Here is a 23,501-nt window from a genome sequence, read left to right as displayed (position 1 = left end):
TGGTCACAGCAGCTACACAACCCCTCACCCTGCACATTCCAGATAGTCTCACACTAACCGGTCTGACAGCAAGACGTACACAGACCCAGTCCCCGCCCACTACCTGCATCCCTAATGACTGACCAATCACGCTGGCTCTACAGACAGAACCGCCTCACGATCACGTCACGCACAGGTGAGCTCCCGGAAAAGGAGAATGACACAAAAAAAAAAAAAAAACAAGTGGGCGGTGTAACGTGCTGCGTGCGTCTAACTGACACGCTGAGGAGCTGTGGCAGCAGAAGCGACGGGGACACAAGTAGTACGCGAACACGGCGGAGGCCGGAGAGCTCCGGAGAATAGCGAGCGCTGCTGCATAACGTTGTGGATTGTACTGTGCTGAGGGGATTTAGGAGCTCCTCCTTTGGTTTCCTGGAGCCAGAGAGCGCCCGGCTCCTCCCTGCTGCCGCCGCCTGTGTGTGATCCATCTCCGCCGCTGCTGCTGCTTCCAGTGTACGGATCGGCGGGGAGAGCTCAGCACGTGCGGGTAGAGGGATGGCCCCGCCCGCCCGGGGACACCGAGTGACACCTGTGTGATCAGCACCTGCTTCCCGTGCCTTACGCTTTCTCTTGCTCGCCCTGCTGCTGACGGTGGGCAATGGCCTGGGTGAAACTATTCCGCCGCCAGGCGGGGGGGAACCTGGGGAAGGTCTACCAGCCGGGCAGTGTCCTCTCTCTAGCCCCGGCCAAGGGCCTCTTCAACGAACCCGGACAGAACAGCTGCTTCCTCAACAGTGCCGTGCAGGTGAGCCACTGCCTGAAGCAAGACATAAGAGCTGGCTGTTCCTGCTATGTGGGGTGACTGCAGGATAAGGAGCTGCTGTTACAGTGTTGTCTATATAGTTTTCGATCAGCATCTCCTGCTGCTATAATGCTGGCCGCAGAGTGTCAGGACTAGGAGCTGCTGCTATAGTGCTGGCCACAGAGTTTTGGATGCGAAGCTGCTGCAATAGTGCTGGCCACTCAGTGTTGAATAAGGTGCTGGCCACTCAGTGTTGAATGAGGTGCTGGCCAGAGAGTGTTGGATGAGGTGCTGCTGCTGTAGTGCTGGCCACAGAGTGTTGGATGAGGTGCTGCCGCTGTAGTGCTGGCCACAGAGTGTTGGATGAGGTGCTGGCGCTATGGTGCTGGCCACAGTGTTGGATGAGGTGCTGCCACTGTAGTGCTGGCCACAGAGTGTTGGATGAGGTGCTGCCACTGTAGTGCTGGCCACAGAGTGTTGGATGAGGTGCTGCCACTGTAGTGCTGGCCACAGAGTGTTGGATGAGGTGCTGCCACTGTAGTGCTGGCCACAGAGTGTTGGATGAGGTGCTGCCACTGTAGTGCTGGCCACAGAGTGTTGGATGAGGTGCTGCCACTGTAGTGCTGGCCACAGAGTGTTGGATGAGGTGCTGCCACTGTAGTGCTGGCCACAGAGTGTTGGATGAGGTGCTGCCACTGTAGTGCTGGCCACAGAGTGTTGGATGAGGTGCTGCCACTGTAGTGCTGGCCACAGAGTGTTGGATGAGGTGCTGCCACTGTAGTGCTGGCCACAGAGTGTTGGATGAGGTGCTGCCACTGTAGTGCTGGCCACAGAGTGTTGGATGAGGTGCTGCCACTGTAGTGCTGGCCACAGAGTGTTGGATGAGGTGCTGCCACTGTAGTGCTGGCCACAGAGTGTTGGATGAGGTGCTGCCACTGTAGTGCTGGCCACAGAGTGTTGGATGAGGTGCTGCCACTGTAGTGCTGGCCACAGAGTGTTGGATGAGGTGCTGGCCACAGAGTGTTGGATGAGGTGCTGGCCACAGAGTGTTGGATGAGGTGCTGGCCACAGAGTGTTGGATGAGGTGCTGGCCACAGAGTGTTGGATGAGGTGCTGGCCACAGAGTGTTGGATGAGGTGCTGGCCACAGAGTGTTGGATGAGGTGCTGGCCACAGAGTGTTGGATGAGGTGCTGGCCACAGAGTGTTGGATGAGGTGCTGGCCACAGAGTGTTGGATGAGGTGCTGGCCACAGAGTGTTGGATGAGGTGCTGGCCACAGAGTGTTGAATGAGGTGCTGGCCACAGAGTGTTGGATATGGTGTTGGCCACAGAGTGTTGGATATGGTGCTGCCGCTGTAGTGCTGGCCACAGAGTTGGATGAGGTGCTGCCACTATAGTGCTGGCCACAGAGTGTTGGATGAGGTGCTACCGCTATAGTGCTGGCCACAGTGTTGGATGAGGTGCTGCCGCTATAGTGCTGGCCACAGTGTTGGATGAGGTGCTGCCGCTATAGTGCTGGCCACAGTGTTGGATGAGGTGCTGCCGCTATAGTGCTGGCCACAGTGTTGGACAAGGTGGTTCCGCTTTAGTGCTGGCCACAGTGTTGGATGAGGTGCTGCCACTATACTGCTGTCCACTCAGTGTCAGGGTTTCCACCTCATCCCGTTAAATACCGGTGCATATAAATTTATAAATGCCTTGTGGCTAGTTAGATGCAGTTTAGACACCGATTATGGGTTGTTAGCCCCAGAACCTGTATAACTTAGGATGAGGTGGCAACCCTGCTTAATGTTGGATGAACTGCTTGCACTATAGTGCTGGCTACAGTGTTAGATGTGAAGCTGCTGCTGCTATAGTGCTGGCCACAGAGTGTTAAATGTGGAGCTGCTGCTTTAATGTTGGCCACTTATTGTTGTATGAAGAGCTGCTGATTTATTGCTGGCTATACAGTGTTAGGTGAGGCTCTCCTGCTGCTATAGTGCTGGCCACTTGGTGTTGAACTCGGAGCTGCTGCTATAGTGCTGGGCACTCAATATTAGATGAGGAGCTGCTTCTATTAGTTCTAGTCACATAGTGTTGGATAAGGAGCTGCTGCTATAGTGCTGGCCACAGAGTGTTGTGTAAGGTGCTGCTGGCCTCACAAAGTTGGATGAGGAGCTGTTGCTGCTATAGTGCTGGTCATGCACATGGCTTCAGTATTTTCATATGTCACATCAACAGTTGTACATTTGTTCATTGTAATACCTTCTGTCACACGGGTGACAGTTTCCAGTGAATATATTTTCTGTATACAGAGTGTACCTTAGGTTAGTCAGTTCCTGGCTGCATGTTGTAATGACTAGCAATACTGTGTAGTGAAATAAACCCTGATGACACTAGTATAATAAACCCTGTGTGTATAATGTATGTATCTTGGCCCTGAACAAGCCCCTCATTCTGTCCAACCTTTGTAGTCCTGAGTGTTTCATTTCAATTGGCATGGATACTTCCAGTATACACTACCTTTTGGAATTCAGCTCAAATGCTGCATTTCTGAAGTGAACTGCTTCACCTCTGCTCTCTGTAGAACACTGCATAATTCATTTCCAAGTGTATTGCTAGGTAATAGAGGCAGAAATTGTATTCTTCTCCTACTGTGTTAGATGAGTAGCTGCAACAAGAAGGGAAATTCCTATGGGCAGAACTGTAATTTTGCACAAGACTTATCAGGTTTTGGAAGTTGACAGCTGATCAATCAAGCATTCTGAATGTAATTAGACCTGCAGAATGCTACTTACAGTCCACAAGAGTAAAACCCCTGTGTATAACAAGGGACAGATTCAATGTTAGTAGGCATATATTGTTTATGCAAACTCCTGACACTTCTTGGCTTTTGGTACCTCTTGGTCAGGCAGATATCTAAAATAAAATCTGTAAGTATGCAGCAAAGTGACCAGTAGCTGTCAGACAACTAAAGCAGGAGGGAAATGGAGGCTGCCATTATTTCCTATTAAGCAATACCAGTTGCCTGGTAGTACTTCGGATCATCTGCCTCTAATACTTTTAGACCCTGAACAAGCATGCAGCTGATCAGGTGTTTCTGATATTGTCAGATCTGACTAGATTTGCCACATGTTGTTTCTGGTGTTATTCAGACACTACTGCAGCCAAATAGACTAGCAGGGCTGACGAGCAACTGGTATTGTCCAAAAGAATATAAATATGGTGGCCTCCATATACCTCTCACTTCAGGTGTACTTTAAAGGACAACCGAGGTGACATAATGAGATAGACGTGTATGTACAGTGCCAAGCACACAAATGACTATGCTGTGTTCCTATTTTTCTTTCTCTGTCTGAGAGTTAATCAAGTACAGGTAGTCCCCAGTTAACGAACGAGATAGGGACTGTAGGTTCGTTCTTAACCTGAATCCGTTCTTAAGTCTGGGACATTGTGCTATCCCTGTCCCTTGTGCCTCCAGTATTCCCCTCTGTCTCCCTCGTACCTCCTTACATCCTCCTCTTGCCTCCTTATATACCCCTTTTGCCTCCTATGTCCCCTTACTCAGAATAGGTGCAGCGGAAGCCGCATGGAGACTTCTTCCCTGTTCCATGGGGGTGAAAGGTCTAAGCGTGCTCCCGGGAAGCTGCGCGGCCCATCCTCTCTCCCTTCACTGTGGTGGCTCTTCCTGATTGCGTCATTATGCGACGCAAGAGGAGCCGCGGGTGAACAGTGAAGGGATAGAGGATGGGGCCGCGCAGTTTCCCGGGAGCACGCTTAGACCTTTCACCCCCATGGAACAGGTAAGAATTCTCCAAGCGGCTTGGAGACGTCATCACGGCGATTTGGCGGGCGTTCGTATCAACGGGTCGTACATAAGTCGGGGACTACCTGTATGCATGTGACCGTTTCTGTATGCGTCAGACTATAGCGTAACCCTCACTGATAAGGAATTACAGCTATAAAACACTTTCCTCTCAGTAAATGGCTTCGGACACCAGGAAAAATGGTCAATAGTTCAGATTTGAGCTCAGGCATACTTCAATGCATGTGTCATTGAGCAGAGACAACAAAACAGTAAAAACTAGAGTTAAATATAAAATGAAACTGGGATATCTAAAGTGTTTTTTTTTCTTCCCTGTAATCGGAACATTTCAAAGCATTGGGGTCAGAGCTCAATCCTAGTGCTTTGACACAGCCTCCCCGGGTTCCAAAGACGTGCACATCTGTACTGTCTTTAGAAATATCCTGGGATGGGGTAGTTCCGAAGGCTGTCTGAGGAGTGCCAAAAAGCCGTAGTGGGTGAGGGCACAGAAACAATGGGATGAACAGAGGACCAGTAGAGCTCTATGGTATCCAGAGTCTTCCCTCTACTTGGGTAGGTAACTAACCTGAAATAAGTTTCCTCCTTACTTCAGGTTCCCTTTAAGGCCCTGTTCACAGTGGTCAGTTGTGTTGCAGAATAATTCTGCATGTTAACTCATTGCCCATATAATTCTATGGGGCTAATCACAGTGCTGCATTGTAACTGATCACGTTATTCTGCATGCAGGCTTTGGCCAGTCTGCATTGCAGTTCACACCCATTGTAATGCATGTTATGCAACTGACCGCTGTGAAACTAGCCTAAAGCCTTTTTTTGTTTTGTTTTTATGTCTTGATTTGCTTTTATTCTTTATTTTTTCTTTAATTGGTTTCTGTGTAGCCTATACTGTAATGCCAATGAGGCACCATGTTGTGTTAACATTTGCAGAACAATTGACCCTGAAGTATGCAGGGATAAATCCTGAAAGAGAAACATTTCATAGAGAGTAATATGGTCCCTGCCTGTTCTGTCAGCACAGTTTTCGTTGTCTGACAAAAGCTATGTATGTCCACTTGATTTGTATTGCACTGATCATCGTTCGTGATCATTTTTGTTCCAGAATGTTGAGTCTGGGTGTTCTCTGGTTGTGTGGCCTTCCTTTCAGTTGGCTGAGTTGGATAAGACTCTGTGACTGAGTTCTGCAGCAGGACACTTCCTCTCTGTAGGTCAGAATTGGCCTTTCAGCAAAGAGCGGAGAAGCTCTAAATACTTATGTTTAATAGAAAAAAAAAGTGGATTTATAAATTATAAGCTGACTAAACCCAGCTTGCCTCCTGCACAGTAATGTACTTCTTATTCCTCAGTGCCTATAGACACGCCGCTTAGCCTGCCTCTCCCTCTGAACTACACAACACTAGGTTTCCATCTGCGGAAGTTTTATATTACCATAACATTTTACTTAGAGACTCTGAAGCCTCTTTAAATCACTGTTTTTACTTCACAATGCTTTTAAGCATGAATGGCCCCTCTGAAACGCTGCATCCCCGTGGCTGAAATCTCAATGAATCCCCCCAAAGTCCTGGGGCAAAAATCCACGACTTTCCTGGTCGTGCATTTTGTTGCCCAGGGGAGGCAGAGCTTTGGCCTGTAGCTCTGCCTCCATGCCCGTCAATCTGCACTCAGATATGATTAAGAGCTAGGATAGCTCGAAACATGTCAGCGATTGAAGTTTGTGACTATGTTTATTAATTGGATATGTCCTAAATAAAGATTCGGAATCCTGGACGGGTGCGGACCTTCCTTCCTTCCTAATCTGCACTAATCGCTGCTTCTACCCGCCACTCTCTGTGAAAGAAGATTGAGGGGGGCAAGGAGAGGCAGCGATCCGCGCAGATTGACAAAGTAGAAGCAGAGATACAGCCCAAAGCTCTGTCTCTATACGGAAGCACTCCCCTAATCTTCCACCAGGGATTTTGGGGGGATTAATTGTGACTGCAGCTGCAGGGATGTGGCATTTCAGGTAGGGCAATCATGCCTAACAGGATTGTGAAATAAAAAGAGATTTAGGGAGGCTTCAGACTCTCTTTAATAAAGCGTAGACCTGTTTGGCCAACAATCTCCGATAAGAAATTACATCAATAAAGATTAGTGCCAGAGATGTATGTAAATGAGTACAGTATAAAATCTGCATTCTAGTATTGCGTCAAAGCAAAACTGTAATGGGTATGCTTCAAGGCTAAGCTGGGTACACATGCTAGACTGTACATGTGTGGTTTCGGGGGCTTCCAGCGATGGATCCCCGGGACAGAGGATGGGGGAAGCTTCATGAGAATCTATAGTTGGTGGCAGAGTGCACTGCTCCCCTTCTTACCCCTTTAAAGGGAACCTAAAACCAGGCTTCAATATTTTTTTTGTCCTTTTCAAGGGAACCTAAACTGAGAAGACTGGATGTTTCCTTTTAAATAATACCAGTTGCCTAGCAGTCCTGCTGATGCCTTTGGCTGCAGTAGTGGCAGGATCACAGACCTGAAACAAGCATGCAGCTAATCCAGTCTGGCTTCAGAGCACTTGATCTGCATGCTTGTTGAGGGGCTGTGGCTAAAAGTATTAGAGACACAGGATCAGCAGGAGAGTCAGGCAACTGTTATTATTTTAAAAGGAAAAATCCATATCCTTCTCAGTTTAGGTTCCCTTTAAGCGATACCAGTTTCCTGGCAGTTCAGCTGATCTTTTTGGTTGCAGTAGTGTCTGAATTACACCTGAAACAAGCATGCTGCTAATCCAGTCACTTCAGTCAGAGCACCTGATCTGCATGCTTGTTCAGGGGCTGTGGATAAGAGTATTAGGCAGAGGCTCAGCAGAACAGCCAGGTAACTGATATTGTCTAAAAGGAAATAAATATGGCACCCTCCATATACCTCTCAATTTAGGATCCCATTAAAGGGAACCTAATGTGACTGTAAGATCTCAAGTTTAACTTAGCTAGGGCTTTTTCCAGCCCCCTGTAGTCATCCTGGTCCCATCGTTATATTTCCACTTTTCTTCCTTCAGCCACTGTCCCCTCTGAAAGCTCCATGTGTGCCCCGGGCTACGCGCATCTCGATTGCACTTCCATGGTCGTGAGCATTCTGCGCTTGTGCAGTTCGGGAAAAAATTGATTGTGCATGCAATGAGCGCTCCAGGAAACAGGAGAGGCGCATGACCTGGGACTGCGCATGTGTAGTAGCCAGAGACTGACTGAGTCAGCCAGATTTCAGAGGGGCACAGCGGCTGAAGGGAGAAGAGTAGAAAGACAGCATGGGACCAGGAAGACTGTAGGAGGCTGGAAGAAGCCCCATGTAAGTGCTGCTTCAGACGGACGCTTGCAGAGCGTTTACAGCCAGCGTTCAGGGCTTGGTGTTAAACGCTCTCATTCAAGTGAATGGGAGCGTTTGTACCAAGCTTACAAACGCGGCGTTTGGGTCCCAATTTTCGCTGGCGTTCAAGGAGCCCCTGGAAGCTACATGTAGCTTCCAGGGGCGGTTAACCGCGATGGCTAATGTCTCTCTAGAGGAAGAAAAAACGCGACCGCATCCAAACGCAACATGAACGCTGCTGAAAGCCCACGAACGCGATGCCAACGTACGCAACGCCTCCAAACGTCCATCTGAACCAGCCCTAAGTTAAACTGGGGGCCTTACTATCACTTTGGTTTCCCTTTTAAATGGAATCTGAGGTGAAAAAGCTTATGATATAATGAATTGTATGTGTAGTACAGCTAAGAAATAGAACATTAGTAGCACAGATACGAGTCTCATATTTTTTTTCCATACAGGAACAGTTAAGAAACTTTACTTATCTATGCAAATGAGCTTCTTTGAGTTCTCCGACCAAGCTTGGTCCGTTACAGTGCTGTTTTCTGAAGCACTTTTCTCAACCTGTCTCTGTTTCTTGTTTAAGGTTTTACTGCAGGAAAGTTCAAAGGGTCATTAACTCTGCTCCGTTTCATAGTTTAAAATACATGCACTGATGAGGATCAACCAATGAAATAGTCTGTATGCATGTTGGATTATTGTGGCTCTGTACAAGCTGACACATCATTGCATTACAGCGGTTCTGGAGGTGTGGTTCGCTTACAGGGACAACAAATAATGATTTTTTTTATATTCGGCAGTGATGCATCGTGGGAGACATGATATGTTCACTCCAACATGATGGGTGTCATACCGTACGGTTCTGATCCGGATCCGGTCAGGTTGCATCAGGTGTTCATCAGGATGCGACCCGGATCCGTTTGCCAAAAGATAGTAGAAATAAAATAAAAATGTTGGGGTCTGGGAGGTCAGCAGAAGGTGGACCTGTGGAATCAGGCCCTCCTCTGTTTAGCACTCACCTCCACCTCCGACATACTGCCAACATCTCCAGCACTTTTAAAGTCACTGCTGCTCCACTCCAAAATGCTTGCCCATGTGTCCCCATCCAAAATCGCCGCTACAATACGCATAGGAAGTGGGCTAGAACGTCCGGTTTTTATAGCCAGTGTGTTGTGCGTTCTCCGTTTCTCATTGGTTTCTATTGGCCAGATGCAACAGTCCGGCTCCGCCCCGGATATGTCAGCCAGAGGAGTCGGACCAAAAAATAGCGCATGTTGGGTCTTACGCCGGAGTCCGGATCTGGTCCGGACGGAACGGACGCATGTGAACGGACGCATAGACTTTCATTGCTATGCCGTGCGTCCGTTCCGCATGCGGTCCGGCTCCGGCACGGCGATTCCGGACGGCGACCGCCAATGTGAACCGGGCCTAAATGATTTAGTCAGTGTTTGTTTATTGTAAAATCTTTGCTCACCTATTCTGACATTTATCACATGGACATTTTTACTGCTGGCAGGTGATGTCACTGGAAGGAGATGCTGCCTGCATTTTTGGCAGTTGGAAACAGCTGTTATTTCCCACAATGCAACAACGCTCCCACAGTGGGATGCGAGTACCTCAGTGCTGTGAGGCGCCGACATCACACTGTGGGAGGGGTTTCACCACAAAATCAGCCATTGAGGGCTCCCTGATGATCCGTTTGAGAAGAGGAATAGATTTCTCATGGGAAAGGGGGTATCTGCTACTGATTGGGATGAAGATCAATTCTTGGTTACGGTGTTTCTTTAAGGTGAAATGGTGCCCTAGGCAAGCAACGACTTTGTGCCTACCCTTGATGGCCACCGTGTTTTTTTTTTTTTTTTTTTTTTTTTTTTTTTTTCTCTAGATTTGTTGGGGGCTTGCATAAACCAGGCCCCTAAACTCTCTCTGGGTCCTAGGCACCTGCCTAAGTTAATGGTTGATCCGGCTCTGTGCATCCCTTTGTGCCTCCTTTCCCCCTTTGTGCCTCCTTTCCCCCTTTGTGCCTCCTTCTGTCCCCTTTTCCCACTATCTTTTCCCGTCCCCCTCCTGCACTCCCACAGTCCAGTGTGTAAAGACAGAGTATAGTGCAGCAGAGGCTGTGCTCTAACCTCCCCTCTGGAGACCAGTGCTGTGCCTGTCTTTCTTCTCTCTCTATTGCTGGCATCTCGCTCTCCATGTAGTGTGTAATTATGCTACAGGCAGCAGGAGATGCTGGGCACTACGGCGAGTGATGAGCGGACAGGCGGTAGCACAGCACTGGACTTCAGCGGACAGGTGAGAGCACGGCTTCTGCTGCACTATACTCAGCATTTACACACTAAGCTGGGGATGTGCAAAGAAATGCCACAGGGTCAGCGGGTTGTTTGTATCTCAGGGACTTTCTGTATTATGCATACACCCTATATGTTTTTTTTTTTGGGTGGGAGCGGGGGTTGACAAAGTCTAGACACCCCTGCAACTTGAATTATCACAAATACCTTCTGTTAAAGTGGAGCTGTCAGCCATACTATATCAGAAAAAAACATGTAGATAAATACTTGTTCTACTTACATAACGTGTATTGCACTGTCAACATTTTGATTTTAGTGATTTTCTACAGTAAACAAGGAGAAAATCCTTCTTTGGATTTTCCATTTTTACCCTCTCTAACTTGAAGCCAATCTTGATATAATTTCCTCCCTTAAGGCCCATACACACGTCGGATTTCCGCGAACGGCGCGGGGCGGATCGCTCAAACTCACTCTTATCAAGCGAACGATAGTCTGTACACACCGTACATTTACACTGTGCAGCGCTGCGATCAGCAGCAGTGCTGCACTGGGGACAGCCGTGTGACACGGCTGTCCCCCTGGGGGACAAGAGAGCGATCAGCTCTCATAGGCAGAAGCCTATGACAGCCGATCGACGTAATTGGCTGGCTGTGGGGATGGAGGGAAGCAGTTTAAAGAAACAGGCTTTTTTTAAAAAATAAAACGCAAACGAAAATATCTATTTAAAAATAAACATGGGGGGAGCGATCAGAGAAAAGGGGGGGGGGGATCACTTGTGTTATGTGTTGTGCAGCCCTGCAGCTTGGCCTTAAAGCTGCAGTGGCCACTTTTACTAAAAATGGCCTGGTCACTAGGGGAGTTTAGCCTTGCAGTCCTCAAGAGGTTAAGAAGCCAAATTTTTGTTTTGCATAGTTTAAAATACAGTGTGTACTTTGTCAACTGCATCTATTAGAGAATGATGCAATGTTTTTTTGTTTTTGTTTTAGCTATTTAACTACTAAATATGAGACTTTTCTTTGCTACTAATGTTCTATGAATTATCCATACTACACATACAATTCATTCTATCATAAGTGTTTCTTCGCTTCATTGTCACTTTAAAGATAGATGGCTTTGTATATAAATTGCATATAGTAAATGTATGCATGTTTTTTGTATGTATATTCAGGTGTCAGTCTGTATAAATGTGATTTTTTTTAATTTTTTTTTTAAACTGGAATGCTGCATGTATTTATTTTCTTTACATACTTGATTATTTGACACGGTTAGCTACTAATAAATTGAGATGCTAATAATATTGGCCCTGCATTCCCCTCTACAGTGCAGAATGGACTCCAACCTGACGGGTGTTTTTAGGCACAGGCATTCCAGACCACTGTCTGATGTGCCATTGGTCCTGGGGGGGCGCCATGCCCCTGGTTAAGCCCTGCCCTGAACTAAGTCACACCTCCCAAACTAAGCCACGCCCCCACAGTGAAAAGCACTGATGAGGTGGCCACCATGGCGTATCTAGAGGGGTGCAGGCATGGCTAGTTCCATTGACACCACTGCACCATGGGCATAGCGCTATTATGGTAGCCTGCCCCAATGCCACTGCAGCGCTCTCTGCCCCCTCCCCACAGTGCTGCTTTTGCCGCCGCTGCCTGAACCCCCCCCCCCCCTCTCTGTGACAGTAGCAGACCTCAGATCAGCGGTGACAGCAGAAATAGAAAAGGGCTCACACACTACTCCCGCACCTGGTGTACTCCAAATGCGGAAGTGATGTCATTGGTCACTTGAGGCACCTGGCTGTCGTGTTAATCTGGTGCCTGTACCTAGCAAGCACCCTGCACCCAGCCAGCAATTGGGGGAGGGCTATGGCTACCTAATATCTAGGGGTACATTTTGCTATATAATGCTGATATACAGTATATGGGCACATGGCTCCTTAATTTATGTATGCAGGGCGGACTTGGCTGCTTAATTGTTTTATCTTGATGCGCCTGCCTTTTAAATTTGTTTGTGAGGCACCTGGCTACTTAATTATTTTATCTGGAGGTGTGTGACTACTTAATTATTTTATCTGGATGATGGTGACTTTATTTTTATTGGGCAGCTCATGACTGCTTGATGATATGTCTGGAAGCATGTGACTACTTGATTCTTTTATCTGGAGGCATGGAACTATTTGATTCTTTTATCTGGAAGCATGTGACTACTTTTATTTTATCAGCAGCATGTGTAATGTGTGTGTAATTTTGAGGCACATGGCTAATTAACTCTAATATCTAGGGAACCAAAGCTTCTGAATTTATGTATCCTGGGGGCATTTTAAACTCTGGTATTTGGGTAACCCAGTTGCTTAATTCTAGTATCTAGGTACAACACATTTGTCTTATCACAGTAGTGAAGGCTGCAGATAAAAATCTAAACTGCCTCTTTTGCAGCATTGAGTTGTACTCTCCCATTTCTTGTTGGACTGAATTCTTCCAACTCTCCTAAAGGGGCCCATACACCTAACGATTTTCCCGCCAATATACAGCCGTTTCGATCACAGTGATCGAAACGGCTGTGAAATCGGCGCGCACACCGCTGACAGAACGATCGATTTCCGTCCGAAATCGATCGTTTCCGTCGACCCATCCGTGTGGAAGATTTTTTTCGGTCGCCGGCGGGTCGGGAGTGCGTAGTTAGCGGCGTTCGAATGCCTGACCACCGACTCAATACAGCGGTAATACATTACCTGCTCCAGTCGGCGCTAGTCCCCTGGTCTTCTTCTCCGCTTCGAGCTCCAGGCCGTTTCTTCTCCGCTTCGGGCTCCAGGGCTACACAGAACTTCCTGTCCTGGCAGGAAGTTTAAACAGTAGAGCGCTCTCTGTTTAAACTTCCCCTGGACAGGAAGTTTAGTAGCCAGAGCGGAGAAGACAGTGGGGACTCGCGCCAGCCGGAACAGGTAATGTATGAGGGGGGGAGGGGGGGGCGGCAGCTCCACAGATTGTGATCGGTTTCAGGCTGAAATCGATTCACAATCTGTTTGCAGTAAAGGTGGCCATACGATCCCTCTCTGATCAGATTCGATCAGAGAGGGATCTATTTGTTGGTTGAATCTGATGGCAAATCGACCAGTGTATGGCCACCGTAATGGTGGCCATACATCCGGCGACTTGGCACTTGATTGACCATATTATTCCGATTTATTATAATTGGATGAAAATCCGTGCATGCCCGATCGACAATGCTACCATTTATGTCCTCCCATTGGAGGTACAGTACAAGCACTTGCACATTTGGTGGACTACAATTTTAAGTATACCTTAGGGTTACATAGCTAGGCTAGACAAATTGCTGGTACATTATCCAGGGCTGCTTAAAAATGTTTAGTTGTCGCTGTATAGAGGCAGCCACTCACTTTTTGAAAGTGGCTTTGATACCTCTGTGGGCGGGGCTTGCAGCACGTGTCCTGCAAAACATTCTGCTCACACTTGAGCCAATCATGAAGCCTCTGTTCACAATGCAGCCAATGATGAGCCATTACCATCTGTAAAGCAAGTGACTCTGAGACCTCCGCGGGCCGGACTAGGCACTCTTTTCTCCGCTCTCCTTAGTTTTGCAGCCAGTAGGCCCACTCTGATCAGTACAGGCTACTTTCATGTGTAGTACAGGTCTCCTCATTCTATCGGGAGCGTCATTGCTTACAAGGGAAGAGATGCCCAGGAGTGCGTACAATCCCGTGGGAGGAGTATGATGGTACTTTTATCAGTGATTGCAAAACTAAAGCATCCTCTTGTTTACATTCACATTATTCCTCATTTTCCCCAGGCTGCTTATTTGTACAGTACCGTATCCACCAATTTCAACCAGTGAGGCTACATGTGCATAGAAAACAATACATTTTATTGTGTGACAAATACATAGGTACAAAATGGTCATAGACCTCAAAAGTATAAAAACGAGCATCGGCACAGCTCATAATGCACCACAGACCATTTGCTACATAAGATCATGCCAAATTGCCCAGCACACAGCCTATGCAATAATGGATGATCCTACAATCTAGATTGGTCAAGTGTGGCCCCACCACCGACTCACACTGAGGCCTCACACATACAGTGGTGTGAAAAACTATTTGCCCCCTTCCTGATTTCTTATTCTTTTGCATGTTTGTCACACTTAAAGAGGAACTCCAGTGAAAATAATGTAATAAAAAAAGTGCTTCATTTTTACCATAATTATGTATAAATGATTTAGGCAGGGTTTGCTCATTGTAAAATCTTTCCTCTCCCAGATTCACATTCTGACATGTATTACATGGTGACATTTTTACTGTGGGCAGGTTATGTACCTGTTTACAACTGTCTGCAAGGCCAGAACAGCTAGAAACAGCCATTTCCTGTCTGTGAACATTGTTACATTGTGGCAGTTTGCCCAGAGTACCGTACGGTACCAGAGCCTCTTGTGGGAGGGGTTTCAGCACAAAATCAGTCATACAGCGCCCCCTGATGGTCTGTTTGTTAAAATCATTATATTTTTCATGTAAAAGAGGGTATCAGCTACTGATTGGGATAAAGTTAAATTCTTGGTCGGAGTTTCTCTTTAAATGTTTCTGCTCATCAAAAACTGGTAACTATTAGTCAAAGATAACATAATTGAACACAAAACGCAGTTTTAAATGATGGTTTTTATTATTTAGTGAGAAAAAAAACTCAAAACCTACATGGCCCTGTGTGAAAAAGAAATTGCCCCCTGAACCTAATAACTGGTTGGGCCACCCTTAGCAGCAATAACTGCAATCAAGTGTTTGCGATAACTTGCAACGAGTCTTTTACAGCGCTCTGGAGGAATTTTGGCCCACTCATCTTTGCAGAATTGTTGTAATTCAGCTTTATTTGAGGGTTTTCTAGCATGAACCGCCTTTTTAGGATCATGCCACAACATCTCAATAGGATTCAGGTCAGGACTTTGACTAGGCCACTCCAAAGTCTTCATTATGTTTTTCTTCAGCCATTCAGAGGTGGATTTGCTGGTGTGTTTTGGGTCATTGTCCTGCTGCAGCACCCAAGATCGCTTCAGCTTGAGTTGACAAACAGATGGCCGGACATTCTCCTTGAGGATTTTTTGGTAGACAGTAGAATTCATGGTTCCATCTATCACAGCAAGCCTTCCAGGTCCTAAAGCAGCAAAACAACCCCAGACCATCACACTACCACCACCATATTTTACTGTTGGTATGTGATGTTCTTTTGCTGAAATGCTGTGTTACTTCTATACCAGATGTAACGGGACACGCACCTTCCAAAAAGTTCAACTTTTGTCTCGTCGGTCCACAAGGTATTTTCCCAAAAGTCTTGGCAATCATTGAGATGTTTTTTTAGCAAAATTGAGATGAGCCTTAATGTTCTTTTTGCTTAAAAGTGGTTTGCGCCTTGGATATCTGCCATGCAGCCTGTTTTTGCCCAGTCTCTTTCTTATGGTGGAGTCATGAACATTGACCTTAATTGAGGCAAGTGAGGCCTGCAGTTCTTTAGATGTTGTCCTGGGGTCTTTTGTGGCCTCTCGGATGAGTTTTCTCTGCGCTCTTGGGGTAATTTTGGTCGGCCAGCCACTCCTGGGAAGGTTCATCACTGTTCCGTGTTTTTGCCATTTGTGGATAATGGCTCTCACTGTGGTTCGCTGGAGTCCCAAAGCTTTAGAAATGGCATTATAACCTTTATCAGACTGATAGATCTCAATTACAGTACTTTGTTCTCATTTGTTCCTAAATTTCTTTGGATCTTGGCATGATGTCTAGCTTTTGAGGTGCTTTTGGTCTACTTCTCTGTGTCAGATAGCTCCTATTTAAGTGATTTCTTGATTGAAACAGGTGTGGCAGTAATCAGGCCTGGGGGTGACTACAGAAATTGAACTCAGGTGTGATAAGCCACAGTTAAGTTATTTTTTTAACAAGGGGGGCAATCACTTTTTCACACAGGGCCATGTAGATTTGGAGTTTTTTTTTTTCCTCACTAAATAATAAAAACCATCATTTAAAACTGCATTTTGTGTTCAATTATGTTATCTTTGACTCATAGTTAACAGTTTTTGATGAGCAGAAACATTTAAGTGTGACAAACATGCAAAAGAATAAGAAATCAGGAAGGGGGAAAATAGTTTTTCACACCACTGTACACATCAACCGCAGAGCCTAGCAATATGCTCTTATGTTTGTGCTGGTCACTGCTTCATACTTCAGCATGTTGTCCCTTCAGCTGTACTATTTCCTTTAGCTGAATAGATCTAAGAGGTGTCAAATAAATTTGATTCTGACTGACATTCCTAATCGGGTATAAACTTGAGTTGTAAACAGGGCTGTAGAGTTGGAGTCGAGGAGTCGGAGCAATTTTGGGTACCTGGAGTCAGAGTTGGAGTCAGTGGTTTCATAAACCGAGGAGGCGGAGTTGGATGATTATTGTACCAAATCCACAGCCCTGGTTGTAAACACAAAGTCCCAACCTGGACTGTTGTATAGAAGTATATTGTATTAAAACGGCTCCTGTTGACCATCCTTGTGGAATTAAGAGGCAACATATGTATTTCCTTGCACTATTTTGGAAACTGCGTATACCTGGTGTCCCCTGGATATGCCGTGTGGGAGATGTGGTGCGCGGTGGAATGTATCTGCTCAGACTTACGACCCTCGTAGTAAAGTGGGCCTGTCACTCACTGGGGCTCCAGCGCTTGTGCCATTCTTCTTGTCTTACAAATCTATCCGGCATCAACTTGCTTGCAACCAGCCTGAAGAGAGCAGCCAACCATGGATTTCACACTGACATATGACACATGAGCCACCCATTGTTTACTATATCCAGAGTCAGCGTCATGTTGGGGCCAAAAAACATGTTTGCTATAACAGAAGTTTTATTATACTACAGTATACTATACCAGGAGTTGCTCCCATAGACTTATAATGGAGATTGTCTGGGACTTGGAGAGGTAGTTTACTATATCCAAATTCATGATATTATACAGTATATGGCTATGGTCTAATGAAAAGCATAGTGAAGATCGGTTGTCTTGTGGCTTCTTTTCATTTAGCAGCAGGAGTGAAGTTGAACCATTGCTCATTGCTATCTCATATATTCTATCAGTTACTTTTCACCTAGTGCTGTAGAATCACTGCTGCAGTTTCTAGCAAGCTGTCCACTATAATGTAAATGCTTGTGGGCCATTCCCTGCTTGCAGTAATGTGAGTATGGAAGTTACCCTGAGCCATGGCCCTAAGTGAGAAGTGTCCTAATTTTCCTGTAGTCACAAGTCACATTGAAATGTGGATCACATTTCACAAATGTGGTTTTCTTTATATACATCAGTACTCCTGCTCTTTTCTGTACTTGCTCTGAAGACTAATGGTGTACATAGACCTAAATGGACACAATCCAGCTGATTTCAGCTTGACAAGCTGCTTTATGTATAGACCCCAGGGAGTTTTCTATTGGCCTCTGTCGGAACAGGTACCACAAACCTTTAAAAGATACCTGAAGTGAGAGGAATATGGAGGCTGCCATATTTGCTTACTTTTAAACTATACTAATTGCCTGGCATGCTGCTATTTCTTTCATGAGATGTGTTGAATTTCACACTTGAAACAAGCAGCTGCTAATCTAGTCAAAATCCAGTCAGTGCTCTAATTGCATGTTTTTTTCAGGATCTATGGCTAAACATATTATGCATGCTACACACCATGTAATTTCCCATCAGATGGGTCAAATCAATTATTTCCCACAGGTCCCTTATGATTTTAATTTTCCTGGTGAATTTTCCGATCACTTCTATACAAAATTGATCAGAAAATCAAGAAATCAGATTGGACCTGTCACAAATAATCGGTTCGACCTGTCTAGGTGATGTGAAATTGTGTGGCGTGTACCAGGCATTAGAGCAGGGGTCAGGAACCTTTTTGGCTGAGAGAGCCAGAATCCCCACATATATTAAAATGTAATTCTGTGAGAGCCATACAATATGTTTCAAATTGGGACAGTAGGGCTCACGTCCCTGTTGCCATGGTGATGTGTATACAGTGTCAGACACGTCTTCAGCTTCTCTTGGGTTTCAGCATCATCAGCAATTTCCCCAAGAGCCAGACAGGAGAAATACCAACTAACAGCTTGTACAATTAGCTAGCTGACTTGGGGGTTAATTCACTTTGTAGCATCACATCCCCCACACTTTGGCCCAATAGGCTGCCTGTCAAGTGACGGGCACCCTATTGGGCCAACCAAAGTGCGGGGATCTCATTCTACAAAGTTACTGGACCTGACAGGGTCCATAGTGGGACAATTGGAGCAGCTGTTCGTTTTGGGGCAGCATGAGTAAGTTAGTGCATGCTACAGCAGTAGCGTGCACTACTTTGAAAATTGTACTTGCGCTGCCACACTAAGCTGCGCTGCTTGAGCAGCGCAGTGAATCGACCCCTACTGATTTGTCTGTGAGCCAGATGTAACCATCAAAAGAGCCACATCTGGCTCCCGAGCCATAGGTTCCCTACCCCTGCATTAGAGGCAGAGGGTTAGCAAAACTGCCAGACAACTTGCATTGTTTAAAAGGAAGTAAACATGGCAGCCTCCATATACCTCACACTTCAGGTGTCCTTTAGGAAAAAAAGAAAAGAAAATCAGTGAAAATGCACGGTTTTAAGCAGCAGCTTTTTGCAACTTACTTTGTAAGTAGGCCTCTGAGCATAGCATAATTAGGTGACCTTAAAGAGACTCTGAAGCGAGAATAAATCTCGCTTCATAGCTCAGTTAGCAGGGGCACGTGTGCCCCTGCTAAACCGCCGCTATCGCGCCGCACAAAGGGGGTCCCTTCACCCCCAAACCCACCCCAGCACGACTTGGTCGTGCATTTGGTCGCTCCTGGAGGCAGGGCTAACGGCTGCAGCCCTGCCTCCAGTCGCGTCTGTCAGCGGCGCATCGCCGCCTCTCCCCCGCCCCTCTCAGTGAAGGAAGACTGAGGGGCGGGGGAGAGGCGGAGATACGCGCTGACAGACGCGCGTGGGGCAGGGCTGCGGCGGTTAGCCCTGCCCCAACCAGGAAGCGCTCCCCCACATTACGGAGGGGGATTTGGGGATGAAGGGACCCCCGTTAAGCCGCGCTATAGCGGCGTTTTAGCAGGGGCACACATGCCCCTGCTAACTCTGAGGTCTGAAGCGAGATTTATTCTCGCTTCAGTCTCTCTTTAAAGAGGAACTTCGGCCTAAACAAACATACTGCCATTAAGTTACATTAGTTATGTTAATTAAAATAGGTAATATAATCTCTTACCCACCCTGTTTTAAAAGAACAGGCAAATGTTTGATTTCATGAGAGCAGCCATCTTTTTGGTTGAAAGGAGGTGACAGGGAGCATGAGGCACAGTTCCAACTGTCCTGTGTGCTGATCACCCCTCCCAGTTGCTAGGCAATGTGAACAATAACATAGGAAATCCCATCATGCTTTGCACAGCATCAGGGAAAAAAAGCCTGGGCAGCTTTATTTGATGGGTGGAGCTTAGCTAAAAATGATGCATTGGTGGTGGCTGGATGGCTGGTGGTGGGTGGCTGGCTGGCTGGCTGAATGGTGTAATGGTTAAGGGCTCTGCCTCTGACACAGGAGACCAGGGTTCGAATCTCTGCTCTGCCTGTTCAGTAAGCCAGCACCTATTCAGTAGGAGACCTTTGGCAAGTCTCCCTAACACTGCTACTGCCTATAGAGTGCGCCCTAGTGGCTGCTGCTCTGGCACTTTGAGTCCGCCGGGAGAAAAGCGCGATATAAATGTTGTTTGTCTTGTCTGGTAAGAAAAACAAAGATGCTGTGAAACTGTTAAAGAAACACCAAGCCTTTTCAGTTCTGCTGAGTATATTTTTAGTCCGGAGGTTCACTTTAATTGAAACATACGTTGAGAAGGCATAAAAGGTCTCTGGAAACTGTTCTCTGCAAGCAGGAACAATTGTTCATAATCATTTTGACAGTGTCCTGTCAACCTATGACCATGCATAAAAGCTTAGCTTGGCTGAGATGCATGTATTGACAGGTGTCAGGGGAAGGAGGGAGAAGCTTGAGGCTTCATGCATCACCTGGAGTAATAACAATTGGCAGACAGTTACAGTTGCATGTTGCCTGTGCATGATTTTGGGTGAAAAAGGGGAATGCATGTACGAGCATGAGCCCGATGGATGACTGTCTCAAAGGTTCATTTTGGCTACTGTGTCAGTAGGTTCATTCCCAGTGATTAAACTTTGTACACTGTCTGATACAATAATTTGTGGTTGATAGCCTATCTGTACAGAATTGTTCCAAGTGTCGCTCTGCATTGTTTGTTCATTTTATAGGCATTGATGAACTCCGGGGAGGTGCTCAGACACAGGTATATGGCAGTACAAGTAAATATCAAATCAAAGATAGCTTAATTGGCATCACCAAGATTCATACAGGTATCGCCAAAACAAGGGGAATAGGGGGACATGGAATGGGGTGGGGTAGGGGTACAATGGATAAGCAGTCTGTGAATTAGATCTTCCAATCTAATGTCTCCTGCTGTCACTGGCATGCATGCACCTCACCTCGGCGAGTTGAGGCTCACACATACTTGACTAAAGTCGTCTGAGGCGGCTGATAACTGCCTCAGCTGATAATCAAACGTGTTTGGCAGCCCCAACCAGGGCTGTGGAGTCGGTACAAAAATCTTCCGACTCCGACTCCTCAGTTTATAAAACCACGACTCTGACTCCAACTCCAGGTACCCAAAATAGCTCTGACTTCGACTCCTTGACTCCGACTCCTTAGTCTAATACTTAACAGGGCTGTGGATTTTGTACAAAAATACTCAGACTCCTCCGTTTATGAAATCAACGACTCTAACTCCGACTCCGGGTGCCCAAAATTGCTCCGACTCCAACTCCACAGCCCTGGATCCAACCCACTCCACAGCCCTGGATCCAACCCATATGTGATCAGTCTAGTGGATCTACTCAGCCAACGGGCGGCCAACTCCTTTGAAGACACGGCTCCCTTGCCTGCTACATGTCATGCTCACGCTTCTCGACCCCCACTACCTCCGGGACCATCCCACTTCTTTCTACAAGCTGCATTCATTCTTTAACATGTTAATGTACTAATGTGTGTTTTAAAATGGCTTACAGTGGGGCTCTGATGAATGTTAACATACTTGCATGATTGGTTTTAGCCAAATTGTTAGATGCAATATGCTACTCCTAGTGCCCGCAGTAAAACTCCTGAGGTACCATACTGTGTCCGCTAGCTATGCACACGCACAGCAGATGCACAGTAGATTTGTGTAGCCCACAAAGATCAGGGAACGTCTGTACTCTAGATAGTTCATGATGTCAGCAGCCTTCCCTTCTCCAATCCAAAATTAGGTATTGCTCAGCTATACGCTGTTGTAGGTTCTACTTGCGCACTGCAGCAGGATACTGGATTGTTCTCTTTCCTCTGCTATTCTGTGCAGTGTAGGGGGAGGTTAAACTCCAGTGAAAATTATGTAATAAAAAAGTGCTTTATTTTTACAATAATCATGTATAAATGATTTAGTCAGTGTTTACCCATTTTAAAATCTTTCCTCTTCCTGATTTACATTCTGACATTTATCACATGGTGACATTTTTACTGCTGGCAGGTGATGTCAGTAGAAATAGCTGCTGCTTGCTTTTTTTTGCCAGTTGGAAACGGCTGTAAACAGCTATTTCCCACAATGCAACGAGGTTCACAGACAGGAAACTGCCAGGACCATGGTCCTCACAGTTTCCTGTGGGAGGGGTTTTACCACAATATCAGCCATACAGAGCCCCCTGATGATCCGTTTGTGAAAAGGAATAGATTTCTCATGGGAAAGGGGGTATCCGCTACTGTTTGGGGTGAAGTTCAATTCTTGGTCACGGTTTCTCTTTAAGGCTGGATTCACAGTGGTCTGAGTGTGAAATGCAATAGAGACTGGACATAGACTTAACAAAGTCAGTATGGAGCGAGTTAGAATAACGCGATCCATTACAACTCAGTACTGTGAACAGCCCCATAGAATTTATATGGACAGTGAGTTGACATGCAGAACTATTCGGCAACACAACTGAGCAATGTAAACTAGCTCTAAAAGTCAACCAAAGTAAACAAGAAAGATGGTTCCATATAGTATTTATCCCATGAGTGTACATAAGTTTAGCATTTTTGTTCTTTTTAATGAATAACCATCTCTACATGAAAAATCAATGTAAACGGACACATTACTAATAAGAAGGTGTAAGGGAACATTTTAGAAGCACACTTCAAGTAACACAGAGATAATTTCTATCTGTACAGACTCAGCGCAATCTCTTTTGCTGGTACCAGTATATGCTGGATTTGACGTGGCATTGTTCTAGATAGTAATTCAAGTATATTGACCAGGTCCCCATCTTGAGACTTTTTACAAGTACATTTAAGGTGACCATACTAGTATATTTTATTTTTTCTGTATACCGTATATGGGATTTAACATTTCTCCTGCCGATTCAATCACTTTAAATCTGGCAGGAATCAATTAACTTGAAAGTACCTGATTGATAAACTTTCTGTTGATTTCATGTAGTTTATCAGTTGAAAGTTGATCTGGCATGCTCTACAAACTCCATTATAGTGGTCTGGAGTTTGCTAGCTGCATAGCATTGTACAGTTTTGGCTAGGGTCGCTGTACACAGGCCCATGCTGGGAGTAACATCCAGTAGCTACGCAGAATTCAGATGGCAAGACCCGCTTGCGGCTGTGCTCGGCTGCACTTTTAGGCTGGATTGTCCGTTTTCTGCATGCGTTTTCTAGCTGTGCTGTATTTCTGTCGGTTGTTTTTCTGCATGTGAAAAACACACTCAAGTGTGAACTAGCCCATTGGTTAACATTGGTTCTCAGTATTCCTATGCCGAAACGCACAGAAAAATAGCGCGACTCCAGCCTCACTGGTTCTGGGAAAAATGCAATCCTACTAAACATTAATTTGCTTCTTGATTGGTAATGGCAGTAATGAGCAGAAAGTTTTGCTGGACATGTGCTGCAAGTCCCACCCATGGAAGTATCAGAGCAACTCACAAGAAAGCAAGTGGCTTCCTCTATTCAGTGACTGCTGCATTTTTAAGGATCCCTGAATACTGTATCAGCAATTTGACCAGCCTGGCTATGCAGTCATAATATATACATAACCTTGTAGTCCACCAAATGTATAAGTGCTTGTACTGCACCTCCATTGGGAGGATAGAGTTGCTCCTTTGCAGCAGAGAATGTACACCAGGGCATGCTGGGTCATTTCTAGGACAATTCCTGA

The 23,501-nt window shown here is 46.0% G+C and overlaps 1 protein-coding gene across 1 annotated transcript in view; it reads left to right on the top strand.

Annotated features, from left to right (window-relative positions):
• The first annotated feature begins 233 nt into the window (after nt 1-233).
• The window catches only part of USP53 (ubiquitin specific peptidase 53), an 83,016-nt gene continuing 59,748 nt past the window's right edge, over nt 234-23,501 (top strand). The window contains exon 1 of the mRNA XM_068280505.1: nt 234-784. Coding sequence (XP_068136606.1) covers nt 638-784 — 147 coding nt within the window. The 5' untranslated portion in view covers nt 234-637. The remainder of the gene's footprint in view (nt 785-23,501) is intronic.

Source organism: Hyperolius riggenbachi, chromosome 1 (assembly GCF_040937935.1).
Source record: "Hyperolius riggenbachi isolate aHypRig1 chromosome 1, aHypRig1.pri, whole genome shotgun sequence".
NCBI lineage: Eukaryota > Metazoa > Chordata > Amphibia > Anura > Hyperoliidae > Hyperolius > Hyperolius riggenbachi.
Note: the sequence above shows the minus strand (reverse complement) of the source record. Positions and strands in the feature narration are given on the sequence as shown.